Raw genomic sequence first — 18,798 nt, 5'->3', positions numbered from 1 at the left:
AATGAAAGTAAATGGAGAAATATTTTTATCCAAGAAACTTGGGAACATTTCTGTTGGTCAGTTAATCATGAAATTTTCACACAATATAATAGGCAACTACTTTTTTTCAAATTATGTCAAAAAAAATGATACATGGTTTGTTGCTTTATTATTGTGAACGAGTGGAACTGGCGTCAAGTATCTGATGTCATATTGAAGGCCTATCGTGAAATGAAGTATGAAGGTGGGACTAAAATCTATTATTGGACACTAATAGGCTTGACATTACAGATCAATGTGCTTTTATCTGCTGTGTAGGTGGTTTACTGGCTTCAGCTGGAGTGGCCTGAAAGCCAGAACTTTGACCTCCCCTCTTAAAAGAGAGGTAAGAAAAGTAAAGATTTACAGATTGAAGGGGGGCATGGTTCAGGATGGTTCAGGATTTGCTCTCATTCAAACACCAAATGTCAGATTTTAAAACAATGTACTGCAAGACCCTTACCTCTCTATGACTGCTTAACAATCTGTCTCCATTGTATCCTGGTTGCATTCACTTTTTTCACAATCAGATAGTCAGCCCAAGACATTTGAAGTCTGAATATGCTCCAAGAGACATGCTAATCTCTCTTTCTTGCCCTAGGTGAAGGGGCCTACAGACCACAGCTATTTTGACAACTACCCTCCTGAAGATGAGATTCCTCCTGATGAACTTTCCGGTTGGGACATGGACTTCTAACAGCCTTTCTTTTCCCCTCCCCAACTTACCTCTATGTGAGCAAAGCCAAAACTCCTTCACCTTCCTTCTCCTCTGACCTTGAAGCCATTAGAATCACAATGTATGCCACAAAGTTCTTTCACAAAGCATGGCCTTCACTGCAAGCCATGTTTGTGGTGGAGTAGGTGGTGCGGTGGAGGAGGCCAAGCCAACTGGGAATGTGGCATTTGAGTGAACTGGACCAGTGTTGTTTCAATGATGTCAGTAGCCTTGTTCAGTTGCGGTTCACATGCTAAGATGATGACATTAGTGTTGCTGGGTATATTTGCCCTGTTTATCTGTCTATTTTTGGAGATCAGAAATGCTAGGTAAGGTTCACCACAAAGTTCTCAAAGGAGCTTTCCCCAAGGGTTCTCCTTGTGTTTGACTTATGGGCTATGGGCAGCACAGCAAATTGTGTGAAACCAGAGGGAATATTTGTCTTTTGACATGGCAAAATTTTGTGGACAAGCAAGAAGGTGAGATACGTTTGGTTTTGGAAGTGACCGCTAGCTAACTGCCGAACCCTTGAATGCAATAACCGCCTGTGGGTGTGAAGGCTAGAGATGTGGCTTCAAACGATGGACCACAGGAGATGAGTGCAGCTGCAGTTTTCTGTAATTCAAGCAGAGTCATGTGAAACGTGTATATTTAGAAATGTGTTTACCGAGAGACAGTGTGACTTTCTAGAGCCTGCAAAGTGCTATTTTCAGTTTCATCTTGCCTCTTCTCTTGAGCCAAAGACATTTTCTAGTCCAGGTCTGTGAATATTCTTACTTGGATTTTAAGTCAGTTTTTGACTATTTATTGAGTGATAATATTGAGAGATTAGGCACATTTTTGATGGGCGCAAAACTGTTGAGACGAAAATGTAACAAATGTAGCATTCAAGTTTTTATGATCATCTTTGATCTGCAGTCTTTCTAGTATAAACACGTGTACAGATGGACTGTAAATAAAATGAGATATTGAAAGTCGAATGTCATTGTGTGGACACTGAGACAATATTGATGTGAGCTCATTACACACGTCATGTCCTATGATACAGCACCCTATATACCAGCCTCGGTTACATAATGATTGCATAATGACAGTGAGGCAAACTACTTATTCGATTGACCGAAAATTATAGCATTTCATAATAAAACTTCAAATGACTGAAACATACAGCTTTATTGATGGTCTGTCAAAAGAGTGATCTGATACAGTTTCCATTGGCATTGAGAAAGTGCATTTACATTGATAACGCAATTTCAATGCTTTGTTTATTAAGGCTCCAACCCAATCTCAGTTAAGGCTTTCCTTGCCCCCCAAAAAAGGCAAGATATGCAACATACAGAAAATAAATAAATGCATTTTAAAGGTCATTTCCATATACAAATATAATTTCTTATGAAGCTTATTATACAAGCACAACCTAACTTTTCATTTACACAATAGATTACACAGTGTGATAGAGAAAGCCCTTCTATAAAAATATATTATACAAGTATTGAAGGAGTGCTCTAAATATGTCTTTTTGAGCTTGATGTGTTATATATTATAGTTCACTTTTATGTATATTTTTCTTTAATCTGCATATGTTGCATGTGTATAAAACGTCCACCTAGAAAACTCACATTTATTAACATGCATTATAAATCACTAAAGCTTCAGTTTTATGTAAATACGAGTAGTAACAGGAAAATGACAGAACCATTGTACACGTTGTGGAAAAAATATCACATTTATAACCAAATATCAAATTAGTAAAATTACTGGAAAAATAAGTCTTTTGGATAAAAAGTAAAATATCCATATCACACTCAAAGCAATGCAAAATTTCCTGAAATGTAAATACAATACTTATGTCTGAACACTCATTTGCACTGGTAGCTTTTTTCCTTTTTTTTCTTTCTAAGGCACTTTGGAAAGCTGTTTGTGCATCTTGATAACAAATCACAATATACAATATATACAGACATATAGGCATATATATTTTTTCAAATGTTTTATCATACGTATGGTACTTCATGGGTTATTTGGTATATTCACTTTTGTGAGTTTATTTTTGGAAGTTTCACTAGAAAAAACGTTTGTTGCTCCAGGGTCAATAAGACCCTCCAAAGTCCTTCAAGTTTTGGCTTCAACTTCATTGACTTTTGACATTGACAGTTAGAGATAGAACCGCTGCGGGTGTTTTTCTGACCTTAAAGTTTCAACACCTTGATAAACACATAATTGCTTGTACTGTATTCTAACCAGATAGTGGTCTCTTTGTATCTGCAGTTGCAGTCTCTATTAATCAGTGAAACCTTCAGCTGAGCCATTGGAAATGTCCTGAATACAGTCGATTAAGTCTGCTACCAATGACCGTATACACAGAGTTACACAGCATAGGTCAATATGCAGCTTGCAAGACAAAGCCTGACATTCACATGCTCTGTAATAAAAAAGCCAACTAAGAGCATCACCCATCTCTGATTTATGGTGGAAGATACATAATATGGCCTAAGCTGTGCTCATACACAGTAATTCTGTTCCAAATAAATTGGTAAAAATAAATATAACTTCATCTATTTGTTTTCCTTTGGAGAGTTCAAGCCGAAGACGTTCCGAAATTAGTTTTGCCAAATATACAGGATGCTACAGCATTTATATGGAATATTCCTAGGCAAACTTTAATATGAATAGCTTACTGAGTCATTAATGCACAGTTAAGAGTTAGTTGCTGATGACTGCATCAGAATACAGAAAATCTTATCAACCACATTTTAGCACTGGAATAAAATATACCTCTTCTTGTATAGCAGCAATAGATAAGATTATTAAAGGTAAATTGCTAATATGTATGGTAAACATGACATAATAGTAACAGCATTATTGTGAGCGCAAAGAAAAACTGTACAAATTCATACTGGTTGACAGCAAAAGTTTGTCCTTAGATCCTTGACACAACAACAACAACAAAAAGCTATTCGTCCAAGTGGAGCTCAGAAAAGAGGTCTCTTAGAACATATATAACCACCATCTCAATAGAGAACCGCTTTGTGTTCAGTGAGTTGCATAATTCTTGATAATGAAGAACCTTGCTCTTCAGACCTCCAGCTTCCAAACACAGACAGACATCCTCAAAATTTGTTCATGGAATAAATCATCTTCAGGTAGCTACGGGGGTGTAGTCTCTCGTCCAGTGCAAAATGGGGATCAGATGAGGGGGTGAAGAGTTTGGCGGGCAAAAAGCATAAGGCATTATCGGCAAGCGCAGGAGTCCACTGTCATGTTTGGATAGACTTTGAGGACCACGTTCTTGTCCTCATCGAAGAAGAGGATGCTGAGGGAGGACATCTTCTCAGGAACGCAGCACGGCTCTGGAATGCCAGGAACCACACCTACCGCCCGGACAATGCTCTGGATGGTGGCGTGGTTCGAAGGTTTCAGAGACTGTGGAGGACAAAAAGGTCACAGCAGTTAGACAAGATCACAGAGGCGCTTAAGGAGCTTGAGGAACATCCCTGCCCTCACCTGAACTGATCTTAAGACTTGCTGCTTAGTATCTACTGAAAATCTTTCAGTATCTACTATGAAACCAATACAGAATTTATGTAGTTAAAAGGGTGAGGAATGCAAGTGTAGGCCCACATGTCAATTAAACGGGTTTACTTTGCCTAAAAAAATACTAACATAACTGGTGGAGACGTTTACTTTACATAATGTTACTTCACTGGATTCATATAAAGATGATAGAATGTTCTGGTTGCTGTACCATATTCACACATTTAAGATGACCAATGTCTTAAATATTTGAAGGGTAAAAGTACCAGCCATTGAGGTGACCACTGATCCACATAGGCTTGGAGGCTTAGAGGTGGATGATTAGAGACCGACAGCCCATCAAAAAAAAGCATTTAAATAGGATCAGAAATCTCATTCTAACTGTCCTTACTGATCTAATGTGGAGGCACTAAAGCAGAAAGTGCTTCTTAAGCAATATCACACTCTGATGTTCTCTCTGAGATATAAAAGAAAGAAAGAGAATCACTCCCTTTAAGAAAGAAGCGGTGAAAGAGGAGTGTAGATGACCAAGACAAGTTTTAGAAAAATTGAAACACAATCCATAATCAAATTTACAACAAGGGAGCTAAACATTTTTTTTTTTTCATGATTCTGTGGTTCACCTTACTTTCCTGTAAAAGATGCCACCACACAAGCCACCAAGGTTGACATTTTCATTAAAATCTATTTGGGCATAAGGGTATGTAATTGCAGTACACATAAATTTTGGTGATACTGAACATTGATACTAAATGGTGGCTTACAAACTGATGCTTGTATAAAAGCAAATTGACTTACTCCTCATGTAACTGTAAATGACAGCATCCCACCACTGGGTGGAGCTGACTATCCATTTCAATATGTGCATGGTTCTTATCTCATTCCCTGGTTGGGTCTAAATGAGTCTTACAGAGCGGATTCAACTATTAGTGCATTATGACCAATAGAAAAATTATAAAAAAATAAAAAATAAATTAGCAGTTTTAGAGGATTATCAGAACATTTGCTTCCAAAGGTTGTCCACAACAAACTTGAGAACTATGTTCTCCCAAAACACATGAGGAACATAAAGAGAGCACCAATAGACCCTTGCCTCAATTACCTACCTTGGGCATTGGAAACTGACAGGATCCTGAGCAGTAATAGGCATCAAACGACTTGGGGGAGATAATCCATTCACTCCATCCAATGTCAGCAAAGTCCACCTTCAGATACCTGCGGGCGCAGTTCCTTGGCTCGTTCCACTGCTTCTTCCTCGCTTTCTTTATGGTCTGCTCGTCGAACTGCAGCAGCGGGTTTTTGTGACCCTGTTTCTTGCGAGGTTTCTTGCGGGGCCGCTTGGCTGGCTTGCTCTCGATGGGGTCATACGGACTGGTCTCGTCCCAGGTGTGGATCTTGTAGGGGTACTCAGGACCTGGCAGCTCGTTGTTCTGCAGTGGCAGAAGAATGTTGGCTGAGCGCTTCGTCCTGTGCAGCGAAGAGCTATTGCGGTTGCGTAGTCCGAGTTTGTGAAGACCAGGCACTAAGCTTCCTTTGTGTCTCTGAAGTGTGGTCACCACACTCTCAGGCTCAGAGATGGCCGAATCATTGGCGTAAACCAAGATGTATGGTTTACGGTCGAACAGGGAACTTCTTCCGAGGTTGCCGTCCCTGGGAATCGATTGCGATGCCGATCAGAAGCTCATGGTGATGTTTGGCTTGGTTGACCACCCGGGTGATGTCCTTCCACTGCCAGGATATAAAGTCCCGGTATGTAGACGATATATTAATAAGGAAGTGGCCAAGAGTCCTGGTACTGTTGTCCATGGAGGCGAAACTCCAGATGCTGAGGTGAATGTGAGCTTGCCGTCGGAGGCCGTGGTGGCAGCTCTTAGGCCTCGAGCAGCTGCGGCTGCTGTTCTGCAGGTCACCGATGTAGTAGTGCAGAGTTGCTGACAGAACATCCTCTGATTTGGCCAGGGACGTTAGGTTGAAGATCTGAAGATGTTTCTTGTTGATGGTGCCTGGATGAAGATAGGCAGGTTAAAGCTAAGGCTGAGCTCTTATCCAAGTCTTTTAAAAATGCACATCAGATATTTGTAAAGCCATCTTAAGTCAGTTTACTCACATTTGAAATATACCCAGTGGCATAACTACTGGGGGTAGGGTTGGGAGTGGCAGTGGCATTGGGGCCCATTGCACTGACCATAAAATCTTTACTGGCCCCCTCTTATAGATATTGACACAACTGTACACCAAAGATCCAATTACTTAGTTAGCTTCCAAACTCAGTTAGCTTCCATCAACACCACATATACAGACCTCACATCTATTTTTCTCCCTTTTTTAATGCATGTCCACACCCACGCTGATAAAAAGGTGCTTTACATTTTGTCCCCCAAAGTACAAACAAAGTAAATGCAAAGCTGCAAAATGGTCCAGCTGAGTACCTTAAATGTACCTTAAAAGATTTAGAGGTACCTTACATGACTTAAAGGTACTGAAGAAATACCTTTGAGGCTACCACCCCAGTGTTTCTACACTAAAAAGTCACTGTTTAATCCTTTTTTTTCTCAGAGTGCATGGTAACCAACCTGCAGCGTGATTCACTCACTGAGCGACATTATTAGGTACACCTATCTTGTATCTACACTCTGTCCATTTTATAAGCTCCACTTACCATACAGGTGCACAGTGTAGTTGTACAATTACAGACTGTAGTCCATCTATTTCTTTGCCTAATTTATTATCCCACCTTTACCCTGTTAGTGTGTGTTGTGCTGGTACAAGTGGATCAGACACAGCAGTGCTGCTGGACTGAGAATAATCCACCAACCAAAAATATCCAGCCAACAGCGTCCTGTGACCACTGATGAAGGACAAGAGGATGACCCACACAAAGTGTGCACGTAGGATTGCCTAATAGAGTGGACAGTGAGTGGCCACAGGGTTTGAAAACTCCAGCAGCACTGATCCACTTGTACCAGTGCAACACACAGTAACACACCACCACCACATGAGTGCCACTGCAGCACCACCCAAATAATACCTGCTCTGTGGTGGTCCTGGGGGGGTCTTGGCCATTGAAGAACAGGGTAAAAGGGAGCTAACAAAGTATGCACAGCAACAGATGGGCTACAGTCTGGTAGGTGGAGCTGATAAAATAGGCAATGAGAGTAAAAACAAGTTGTTGTAACTAATAAAGTGCTTGGTGTGTGTGTATTCATTATTTAGAACTCCAAAATCTTAAATAGGTGGTCTATTATAAACATTTAAGTTAACAATATATGCTGGAGTGGCCTTACGTCATCGACCCGTTTTAAACATGACAACAATGAGCAAACAAGCAAATTGCATTGTTATTTTTTATTCATTGAAAGTAATTTTTGCACAGAGGGCTTATTACTGTTTTTGCACTGGGCCCCACACGATCCTAGTTACAACACTGAATATGCGAACTGTTTCCGATTACACCTTTTAGATTTCCAAAGGTAACTTCTTTACTGTTTAAGTAGCACTAATAAACTAAGATAAAGACTGTTGTTCACAAAACTGCAAATACACCATTTTGAGCTTGTAAATGACTCTTTAACTGCTGTTAACTGCTCTCTGCACTCTGAACAACTAACTCTCTATCTTCAGTATTTTAGAAAACTGGCGGCTTGAAATCCTTTTATCTTTAGAGTAAACGCCGTATTTTCGATTAGCATTGACTGGCCATTCCAGCATGTGGGGTCATGTCCCATAGGCTAATCACTGCGGTGCAGTACCAGAAGTAAACAGTAGAGGGCAGCGCATGAGTGGGCGCAGTGGCGCGCTTTGCAAGTCAGAAATTACCTGAAACAGTGCAGCTCAGAAAACAGTATCACACTAGTATAGAAGCGGCTCTCTGTGTAAGACTTCAGGCACATTTTTGCTACAAAAACACATTGTAAACCTTGCGCTTTGTCCTGAAAAATGCGGAATCTGACGTCAGATAAAGGGAAAACTAAATAAAGAAGCGCACGAGTGTGATGTAGCCTAGTTAAGACGGCTAAACGAGTCGTATGTTCTTTCTCTATTCACTCATTCAGCTTTTATAGCATTCTAGCTCAGTGGAATGAGGCAGTGTGAGCTGTATGAGGAGAAACGTTTCCAACAGGTGGATTTCCAGCACACTCACAGAGCACTGAACGACGCGATTTACTCCATTCATCAGAGGGCCAATAATACAGATTACAAATCTCCGCTGCCGTCACTTAAAGGGGAACTCCACCGATTTTCAAAAGTTTACACATAATTCAGGCTTTAAGATGTAAACAAAGCCATGTAGACTGGTTTGATGTGAAATGCACTTTTCTAGAGAAAGTTACGGAGTATGAATTGGTCACAGTGGTGGTGACAGCAACCAGACGTCCACCTTTAAAAGTTCCCTCACAGAAACATGAAAATGGTTATGGATGCGCTGCCTGGTGCCCGAGACATGGTTTTATGGTAGTTTGTACTAAAGTTTTGGTTTAAAACGTTTCTTATTTTAATCCATTCATGGTGTTGAGGTAAAACAGTCACTAAAGAAAACTTTTTTTCCAGATTTACCACTATTTTACCATCGTCAGCATTACATCAGTGACTGAATTATGTAGAATTTTTGAAAAATCGGTGGAGTTACCCTTTAAATCAGCTTAGACACTTTACTTTTCAAAGCTTCTATCGATTCCTTCGTCGTGGTATGTTCACAGGTTAAAGGGCAGCTGGCGGACAGCAAGCGTTTCTTATGACAGCAGCGCAATGCATATATGAAGTAAATGAACAAGGCTGATTCCAGCGCAAGTGCGCTGTTCGCTACGTACCCGGTTGGGCTTTAAAGCTGCGGACTGTATTCCCGTCCTTGAGCGGAAAGCCTGCGCTGTTGTATTTGGCGTAGAGCATCTGCATGTGCTCGGACACCGTGTCCTGCGCCGTTTTCTTCGAGTGGCCCAAATCCGCGTCCTGGGCCAGTCCGGCGAAGTGATCTTTCAGCATGGCACACAATCCACAGCTCAGGCAGCTCCAGCCCAAGAGGAGGAGGACGAGCAGGCGCTGACACGGATCCATGCTTCGCTCCCTTCAGCCGCTCGCAGGGTCTGATCTAGGCTCTAGACTGAGGCTCCAAAGTGCGTCTCTCTCTCCGCTGAGCGCATCACATGAGCGCGAGTTGCAAAAGCGCAGCTGCGTCTCAGAGCGGACGAATCGCTGATGCTGGTTAACAGATAAGCAGCCGGGCTCCTGCTGGATGAGACTGGAGTGGATCTGCTCGTGTGAGCTGAGCAGTGCTGCTGGAAGTCGTGCTGGGGGGGAGGGAGGGGGGGGGATGGGTTGGGGGGAGAGAGCGCGCTGTTGGTTTTGTAGCTCCACGCCGGGGCTGAATGGACAGCCAATCGCAGCCCTGCGTGCGCGCTCACTGAGGGGAAAAGCACGCGCTGGTGGGAATATATAGGGGCGCTGCGGGAGCTGTTTGGGTAAAACTCTCTGATTCAACAACACAGGAGGATAGTAGGGGGATGAAATGAGAGACAGAGTGAAGGGGCGGCGGCAGGGAGAGATAGAGACAGACAGGGCGAGAAAGAGGGTGAGAGACATAAAGACAGCAAGAGAGATAAACTGAGAGACAGGAGTGAGAAAGTACGGAGCCCTGCTGGTGACATCCTTTATAAATGAAAATAATGCGTGGCCACGCCTTATTAACGCGGGGGAACGAGATCCTAATTTAGTAAGACATAGGAATGAGATAATTAAGTAGTGGGCAGGACTTAGTAAGGTGTGGGAACTAGATCATGCCTTACTAAGTCGTGGCCACACATTAGGATCTTGTAACCACGCCTTACTAAGTCGTGGCCACAAATTGTTTTTATTTATAAAGGATGTCACCAGCGGGGCTCTGAGAGAGAGGGGTAAAACAAGAACAAGTAAAAGAATGCAGAGGGAGACAGGGAGGAGGAGAGAGAAGCAGAGTAAGCAAAACAAGGGAGGGAGAAAGAAAGAGAGATATGACAGAGAAAGAGAGAACAAGAGAGAATAAGAGACAAGGAGAGAGAGACAGAGAAGTAGACAGTGAGATAGAGATATAAACTGAGAGACAGAAGGAGAGAGACGGATAAAACGAGAAAGAGTACAAAAATATGGAGGGAGACAGTGAGGAGAAGAGAGAAACAATGAAGCAGCAAGAGAAAAACAGGAGTGAGAGAGACAGAGTAATGAATAAGGGAGGAGAAAAGGTGAATGAGACAGAAAGAAGAGAGAAAACAAAGAGACAGAAAAGGGAGAGAGAGAATGAGAGAAAGATAAAGGCAGAATGAGAGAAAAAACAAGAGACAAGGAGAGAGAAAGAGATTGACAGAATAAAGGAAAAAGACAGAGATATAGCAAAAGAAACACAAGAATGAGAGCCAAGACTAGAGAGAGAGAGAGAGAGGAGAGAGAGAGAGAGAGAGTAAGTGTGAGAGAGAAAGAGGGATAGATGAAGACAAGAGTGAGAGCTAAAATAAGTGAGAGATAAAATAAGAGAGTGAGACAGAGCAAAAAAGAAGGATGGAGAGAAGTAGGGAGCGGAAAGAGAGAAACAGATACAGAGTGACAGACAGAATGAGAGAGAGAGAGAGACAGAGAGACAGTATGAGTAAGAGAGCGAGGTAGAAAATGAGAGAGGAGAGCAAGAAATAAAGTGGAAAAAAGACAGACAATATGTGAAAGACGAAATGAGAGAGAGGGGAGAGTGAGAAACAGACAGCAAGACAGCAGAGAAAGAGTGAGAAAAAGAATGAGAGACGGACTAAGAGAGTATGAGGGAGGAGAGGGCGAGAGACATAAAGCAGAAATAAAGTAAGATAAAGAACGGGTGTGAGAGAGAGAGACAGAGAGAGTGAGAATTGTCTGGCAAAACAACAAAATAAATAAACTGGTCAGTGCGGCCCTCAGACTACACATCCAAGCAGGTCAAGACGTTTGCATTTAAAGTGTTCTAGGATGTCTATATGTCTTCTCTTTCTAGAACATGTTCTCTTTGTGAGACCTAAAAAAACGCGTCCGGCTGGGATTTCTAAATTGCCTATATTGTTGGCATTTGTTTTCTACAGTCTGCCCCATACCACCCTCCTGCCCTCAGTGTCCTCTTTTTTGAAAACCAAAATATAATCACCTTAATGTCTTCACCTATCACCTTTACCCAGCCAATAGGGCTTCTGCGAGCGAGGGGCGTGGCTAGTTTAGACTGTTTTTAAGATCCGTGAAATGTCTCTCAGCAAAGCTGTGTGTCTGGGATGACGGGCTGAATGAAGGGGCTTTTGTGGGCATTAAGGGCTCTCTGCCCCGTTTTGTCGCATTCAATGGGGTTGAGCAGACACATCCTGTACAGCAGAGGCTGATCCGGATGGCCCTCCACACACCCAGGCCCGCGGACAGGGCTGAATAGCTCCTGTCACTGTCTTTCTTTCAGGCCCAGTGGGGCAGGAAGTGATCGACCCAACCAGATATCTGATGCCAATGGAGTTATGTTCAAGATATGATTTGGGCAGAGCTAGGAAGAGAAACTCAAACCGCAAAACTGCATCATGAATGCATACTGTATAAACAGAAGGGTGAGAGCAACATATATTGGGAAAGTTTTGAATATATGCTAGATCAGTTTAGACATCTCTGCTGTGCCAAATGCCTAAGGGTCTCAAATACTTGAATTCGCACCTATAACTGATTCTGGTCTTGTTTGAAAGAGGGCCTCATTACTGTATGCTTGTTTTCACACAGGACAACATTCCATATATCACCACTGTTCAGCCCTTTGCTTTATTTCACAATAAAGCGATGGTAACAGACAGTACCTACCCTTGGTGGGCTACCAATACTTAAACAATGATTAACACAGGCCCGGTGTCAGGGGTTCATTTAGTGCTCCACTAGCCAATCATCATACCCCACTAAACCCACTACTTTTTGCATATACATCTCCCTCTAAATTGGCTGCATCGTACATCGTGAGCTGTATGTTGTCGGAAGATGGCAGATTTCCTAAAAGGGTAGAGCTTTGGTAATTTACTGCAAAATGGCTCTCCTGAATCATATGCTCCTCTCATGATTTAATCCTGGGCAGAGGCATGGATGAAGAATGGTTACTGGACGTGTGGCATGTCCTTGTGCTGAGCTGGACGATGGCTGCTTTCGAGCTGTGTGATGTGCTCCTCTTGATGTGTGAACACACTGGTTGCAGAGATGTCAGCGTGCTTGTAAAAGCGAGCGCGATAAGCCATCTGTTGTCCGCGCCGCACTCAACCTCACCATTGGGCCTTCTCGGCTCTGGCCTCCAGCCCTGACACATTGACCTTACCGTCGAGCCTCCTAGCACTGGCCCCATCTCACTATTGAGCCTCCTCGCAGCAGCCTTGGTCTCCAGACTCACCACACTGGCCTCATTGCCAAGCCTTGCCAGACCATCTTCCCCTTGGAGCTTCTCAGCGTTGGTCCCATCGTCATGGTTTTCTGTCAGGCTCTGCCTCTCTCTCCACTCAACTGTAAAGTTTTTGAAGCACTGTTTATCCCCAGACTGTTTTGGGGGGATGGGGGGGACTGTCCCACTTCTGACACCAGTGTGACATCGGCAGAGAATAAGACACAGGGAAGGCTTTGCTATTACTGCAAGAAGTGCTCTTTATTATACACACTAGCAGAAAGGCACACAAGGTCACCTTTAGCCACACACTTCTCTCTGACAGTGACCCCACCCTACACAAATACACCCTACACCCACATAATAACCCCACTTTCTGATGCAGAATGAAGCATTAACACGTACACATACCCATAACTAAAAGCAACCAACAACACAAGTCCCTTCGTCGGAGGGCGGGTGCAAATCATAAGCCTTTGCATGTGGCTGGCTGCACAGCCACACCTCTAGAGTCTTCCGGAGCCAGCGCAGCCAGTAATGGGTCACTACAATATGACTCCTGATATTTTAGTTGGTTCAGCAAATGTCTGTTCCCGCTACTGTTCTTTTTAAGATAGAAAATTAATTCCTATTTGTACCTGTGAATAAAGAATTTTATTAATAGAACAGAATTCTTGTTACTCTAAAACACTCAAAAACTCAAAAGTATATTGCTAAATCATTCTTTAGCTATTTAGATCAGAAACAAGTAGCCTATAAAAGCAGTTTTCATTATATCTGCAGGAAATTATAATTGCATAAAAGTCAGCTGTATAGAAAATGTGGGTACAAATGAATTAACTGTGTTAACGGGGGGAAAATGTATACCAGCCTTTGTACATGGCAAATGTCCAAAAAAAAGTAAAAATGTATTTTACACAGGCAATTAGGTTGACTCCTATGTACCAGATGAATAGTAGTCCAAACAGAAGAGCTCTGATGAAATAAATGGCACTATTCAGCTACACACATTACCGCCTCAGGAAGGAACTGAAGCAAAACAAAGGTGAGTAAACTCCTTTGGTCAAAAACTCAAAAGAACTGGTCAGTGTCTTTTTTTAATGCTCAGAAATCTTTTTCCTGAAGCTATTGGCTAATTGGTAGCCTATGTAAGTTCGCTATCATGCTAACTCTGAAATACTAGCTAGCACTGATTTATTGATCAGTTTGTCTTTTTGTATGTCATTTTACTGATAGCCTGTGCTTATATTTGGCGCATGTGCTCTCTGTTAAATTCTACTGCTCCACAACTTTATAGCTTTAGCTCATTTGTCGGAAGCTGTAAAAAATGAATAAATTTTAGATGTGTCCAGGATGATGAACAGAGCTGTGAATGATTTCACAATGATTTCACAAAGCTGTATAATATTGAGAATGAAGCTTTGATACACACTTAAAAAAGTTGGTTCTTCGAGGGATCTTTAGTAAAGGCAGTGGTTCTATTTAGAACCATGTGTTCTATATAGAAATATTTCATGCTTAAATGGTTCTTTGCATGGTGAAGTGGTTCTTCAGATTGATGGGAAATGTGTTGTTTATCCATATAGAACATTTTTTGGAAAAAATATTTTTAAAATAGTCCTACATAGCACCAAAGAGCGTTCTTCTGTATTTACGAGCTTGACATTCTAACAATAGAAAAACCCTTTTTGGTGCTCTATAGAACCATTTTCAATGAAGCATGAAATGGTTCTAAATAGAACATCTAATCAATTTGGCACAAATCGCAGAAACGTTAAACTTTGAAAAGTCATAAAATGAATAAGAACAATTTACCCTTGTTATTATATATGCCAAAAATCACCTTAGTTGATTAAAAGCAGCCCTCCTTCGAACTGCACACTTGCACATCCACAATAGTTCACCGTAAAGGCATACACTTGTCAGCCTCCCCCCTTTTGTTGTTTTGCCTCGTAGGTGTTTGAATGATGGCACTTTTGAAGGAGTGGGCAGCGTCAACACTATAAACCACGCACTGCATTCATGTGGCTGAATGGCAGAGTTGAAACGCTTTAATTGTGGGTGCAAAGTTTCTTTGCCACCCAGCATTGAAAGTCTTCCTTGTCATTAACTGGAATTGGTATGTGATCCTAATTACAGCTGTGATAATGACCGATTGAGTGCAAAGTTACGATGTGTGTAAAGAAAGGGAGTGAGCTTGACCCAGAAGTAAACTGAACTGTTCAAGCTGTAAACATAGTACAGTTTACGTTGTCATTCAGCACAGTGCTGCTCTTTATTACTTGCTTCACAATCCCTGTACTTGTTGGCGGTCCTCAACCAATGTTGCTTTACTTTAACAACCTGTTTGACGAATGTGTTTGGCAAATGTCAGCACCATTAGCTGCAGTCAACTTACAACTGCATTTCGACCACACTGCAGTGGATTTCTGTTACAGATTTTTATTTTAAAATGACAATTTCTCATAGCTGCAAATATAGATTTCTGAGTAACTGCTAGCTCTTGAAGCTTTTGCAGGCCTCATTGGGAAGGCAATAGAAGACATCATGAATTTATGACGAAAAAGGTTTTATTCAAGTTTTATTTAAAAAAAAAGGGTAAAGGCAACAAAAGCATGTTTTGCATACAAATAGCAATACCACCTTTCTTTTCAAATACCGATATTGAAAACTTAAGTATACCTATCCTGAACCAGTTTCTTCTTTAAAAGCTATGCAGCTATAAAATGAAGTAAAGCACTTCACTAAAGATGAGCTTCTAAAAGTACATAAATATGGAAATGAGCAGAAAGTTTAAGAATTTTGAAAAAATGAAATAAATGAAACAAAGTTTTGACAAGAAAAATGTTCAATATTCTGCAGTATTTCTAGGCCACTATTTAAATAGTTCACCATGTTAAAACAACCTTGTTAAGGTTGAGAGAAAGTGCAGTGTGTGCCGCAGGGAATGGCTCAGACCCAGTTCTTCCTGGTGATGTGGTCATAGATGACAACATGATGGTAGAGGTCAGATTGGATGGACGTTCTGGAGGAGTTTGCACCAGGTGATGATGCCTGTAGGAATAAGGAAGAGTAGTGCTTATGCTAAATTAAAAGTATACAATTTCAAATTAGACTTTTCAATTACCAATGCAAATTAAGTCATTTTTAGCTTTAAGAAGTGTGTAGTAAATCTTTGGACCCACCGGTGAGTCCTGGCCATTTAATTATTTAAGTATAATTAAGTATTTTATCAGTTTTGTTTTCATTGTGAAATGTCTACTCTTTGCTTTTATTACAGCTTTCATTGTTTTGGGACACTTGCAGTTTTTTAAAGAAATCTGCATGGATGTTTTTCTACACCTTGAAGGTTCATTCTTGGTTGCTTTTTGTGGGGTGGTTTGTCCATTGTTCTGAGAACAAATGTTTGCAAATTTTCTTCTTTTTTGTCCATGTCCTTTTCTCAGTAAGGGCTTCTTGAGAGCTACACATCTTTTCAGACCCATAGTGTTGAGTTGTCTTCTCACAGTGGAAGGATGGACAGAAACACCTGTGGTTTTTTCAGATCTGAAGCAAGAGTGGAGCTTGATGTTCTCTCTTTCAAAAATGCAAGCTTTAACTACTGTTTATCTGATGGTGACAGTTTTGATGGTCTACCAGGTTCTGCACAGTTGTTAGCAGTCCAATTTTCTCTATATCTTTTAATCATTTTTTCACTCCAGTTCTAGAAACTCCTTTTATTTACTTATTTTGCTGTGCCTTTATCCTTCCTTATTCTTATATCTAATCTCCTCAAAAAGATCTCCTGAAAATTAAGAACTTGTACTCAATGGCTGTTTTGAATGGAAGTGAAATTAAATGGTCTCTGGCTTTTGCACAGTGCTGTACTATTGTATTGTACTGTATTAATGCTATCTTAGATATGAGTATTGAATAATTTTCTTGTTCGGTTGATTTAGTACAGTTTTTAGAATCCACAGAATCCATTAAAACATTGGCTTTTTGTATAATGTGAAGATACAAATTATACAGCTTGAATTAAAATCTCTCACCAAGACTTCTGATTTTGGGAAGCTTAAACGATTTCAGGGTTAAAACTTGAGTCTGGGTGTGACTCATAGATTCCCTCCACCAAAAAAACATAGAAAAAAAAGATCTGTAGCCAGCTGTATTGTCTTATTAAATGCAAAGCGTGTCAAAAGATTTCAGGTTGATAGAACTCATCCACCCTTAAAGTTCAAGCTGGACTTTTACACCACACTTGTTTGTAGGCTTCTACGCTAGTGAATTTTTTAAGATCGTCTTTTGCTGAGTTCAACAAGGACATGAATACGCTGATTGCGGCCTACCACTGATAGACAGAAAACAAACAAACAAGCCGTCATCCAGGCTGACTGCTGATTTATGACTTTCGAGTTCAACCTCCAATCGCCAGACTTGAGGATGAATGCATACTTCACTCAGACTTGGTTTTAAACAAAGAAAAAATGGACTTTAGATTCTGAGATATTTCCAATATGCTGGCAATCCTTATGGAACAAATCCCAAAAAAGTAGAGGCACACAATATATTTGTGGCTGGTATATTATTTGATGATAAATGATTGGAATAATGGCAGATAATTACAATCTATAATTTTGCTTATGTGCAGTTTGTGCATGCAGTTATTCATTCAAATGGAGCATAGTGAACTCACTAAATGCTATGGCTATATCAATAAATTCTTGGATATACTATACAATCCTAACAGATTGTAAATAAACTTGGTATCTCACAATTCTGCGATTTGTTGTTTTTTTTTTTGCGACTGAAATATCACATATACACCTTGTAAGTTGTTGCTAAACTGAACCAAACTTGTACACAAGTTTGCACAAACTCTCCCATTACTAATACATGCCGAAAAACAAAATGGAGCTATTTAGCTATATCAGCTTGCTGTTGCTGTTGTTTTCACCACTGTTTGCTCTTTCATGGTAAAGAAAAATACATTTGGATGAGGTCATGGATGTCAAATGTGAGAAGTGTGGTAGTTTATAGAGTTTATGTCATACAAGCACTTGATTTTACCACACACAAGTGCCATTTCTAGCTGTATTTACTCTGTCACGCTCTCGTTTTCATTGGCTGTTGGAGGAAACAATTTAAATTGAGTCATTGACCAGTATACACTACTAGATTACAATCAGAGTTGGGTCAAAAAATTTGATATACCCCAATTTGTCTTAACTTCGATTATAAGGCAACAAATCAGATCTGTGCCTCAAACACTGCTAGATCTTCTTTCCCAACAATCGACTCCAGCTGCCTCAATATCTGCAGACTACAGCCAACCAGCACAGACTTGCCCTATTGAGAAACAAGGCTAAAATTAGGGCTAAAACATAACCTCGGTTTAAGAGTCTTTGAGCAAAGCTGGTACTGTTACATTCACCTGCAATCGAAAGTGGGTGTACTAAATAATGTAGAATTAAAAAAAAATGTAAACTAGTGATACCACTTTTCTCTTTCTGTGCTTCTTTAAAAGCTTTAAAATGAGCTATTTTTGATTGAAGCATTTCACTTAAGATGAGCATCTAAAAGTAGGCTATCAACTACTGAAACACTCTATTACCCCACAGTGAGTAGTACACAGCTACCAGCATCATATCACACTCTGTGAGTGATTTCAGGCTAGATTTGTTACAGTATTGGAATGGATTACTTCTTTTTCCCCTCCAATATCCAATCCAAGATTTTCTACTGATATCCACCTAATAGCAATATCCATCAGTACCGTTATGCCGTCTCTACTGTCAGTGTTTACAGTCACTGTCATGTCTGATTTAGCTGTCATGGTTATGTTAAATTAACCAGTTTTTCAGTTTTAAGTTGAATCAAGTCTTACACTGTCAGTTACTGAAATCAGTGTCAGCCTCAACAAGTTGTTAATGATCTGTTATCTGTATCGACTCCATTGACTCCTCTAGAAATTCCATATCAGTGGATCTCTAAATAAAAGAGGAAAAAGCAAACAAACAGTCACACCCTGCTCCACAGATCTGCTATTTTGTCTGAGCAAATGTATCCATATGGGCAGTGAGGTCATGGCTGGTAGGGGCCTGGGCTGGGTTTTCTGGGTGCACGGGTGGTTTCAGCGTCTGGGTTCTCGAGCCTCCCCCTCGTTTTTTAATAGCCG

The 18,798-nt window shown here is 40.8% G+C and overlaps 3 protein-coding genes across 3 annotated transcripts in view; 1 reads left to right on the top strand and 2 right to left on the bottom strand.

The window, feature by feature from the left end:
- prkg2 (protein kinase cGMP-dependent 2) overlaps nucleotides 1–736 on the top strand; it is a 32,426-nt gene extending 31,690 nt beyond the window's left edge. Inside the window, exons 18-19 of the mRNA XM_036598520.1 lie at nucleotides 298–364; nucleotides 620–736. Of these exons, the coding sequence (XP_036454413.1) occupies nucleotides 298–364; nucleotides 620–715 (163 nt within the window). The 3' untranslated portion in view covers nucleotides 716–736. The remainder of the gene's footprint in view (nucleotides 1–297; nucleotides 365–619) is intronic.
- Nucleotides 737–2,496: 1,760 nt separating this feature from the next.
- Nucleotides 2,497–9,569, bottom strand: bmp3 (bone morphogenetic protein 3). The gene is given in 4 exon segments (XM_036598519.1): nucleotides 2,497–4,156; nucleotides 5,374–5,892; nucleotides 5,894–6,270; nucleotides 9,076–9,569. Coding segments are annotated over 4 exon segments (1,332 nt in total). The 5' UTR covers nucleotides 9,320–9,569; the 3' UTR covers nucleotides 2,497–3,964.
- A 5,678-nt stretch (nucleotides 9,570–15,247) lies between these two features.
- The window catches only part of cfap299 (cilia and flagella associated protein 299), a 116,107-nt gene continuing 112,556 nt past the window's right edge, over nucleotides 15,248–18,798 (bottom strand). The window contains exon 7 of the mRNA XM_036598259.1: nucleotides 15,248–15,695. Within this exon, the coding sequence (XP_036454152.1) occupies nucleotides 15,594–15,695 (102 nt within the window). The 3' untranslated portion in view covers nucleotides 15,248–15,593. The remainder of the gene's footprint in view (nucleotides 15,696–18,798) is intronic.

The sequence above is a fragment of the Colossoma macropomum genome, unplaced genomic scaffold (assembly GCF_904425465.1).
Source record: "Colossoma macropomum unplaced genomic scaffold, Colossoma_macropomum, whole genome shotgun sequence".
In the NCBI taxonomy this organism is placed as follows: domain Eukaryota; kingdom Metazoa; phylum Chordata; class Actinopteri; order Characiformes; family Serrasalmidae; genus Colossoma; species Colossoma macropomum.
The sequence above is the reverse complement of the archived record's forward strand: the minus strand, read 5'-3'. Positions and strand labels throughout refer to the sequence as shown.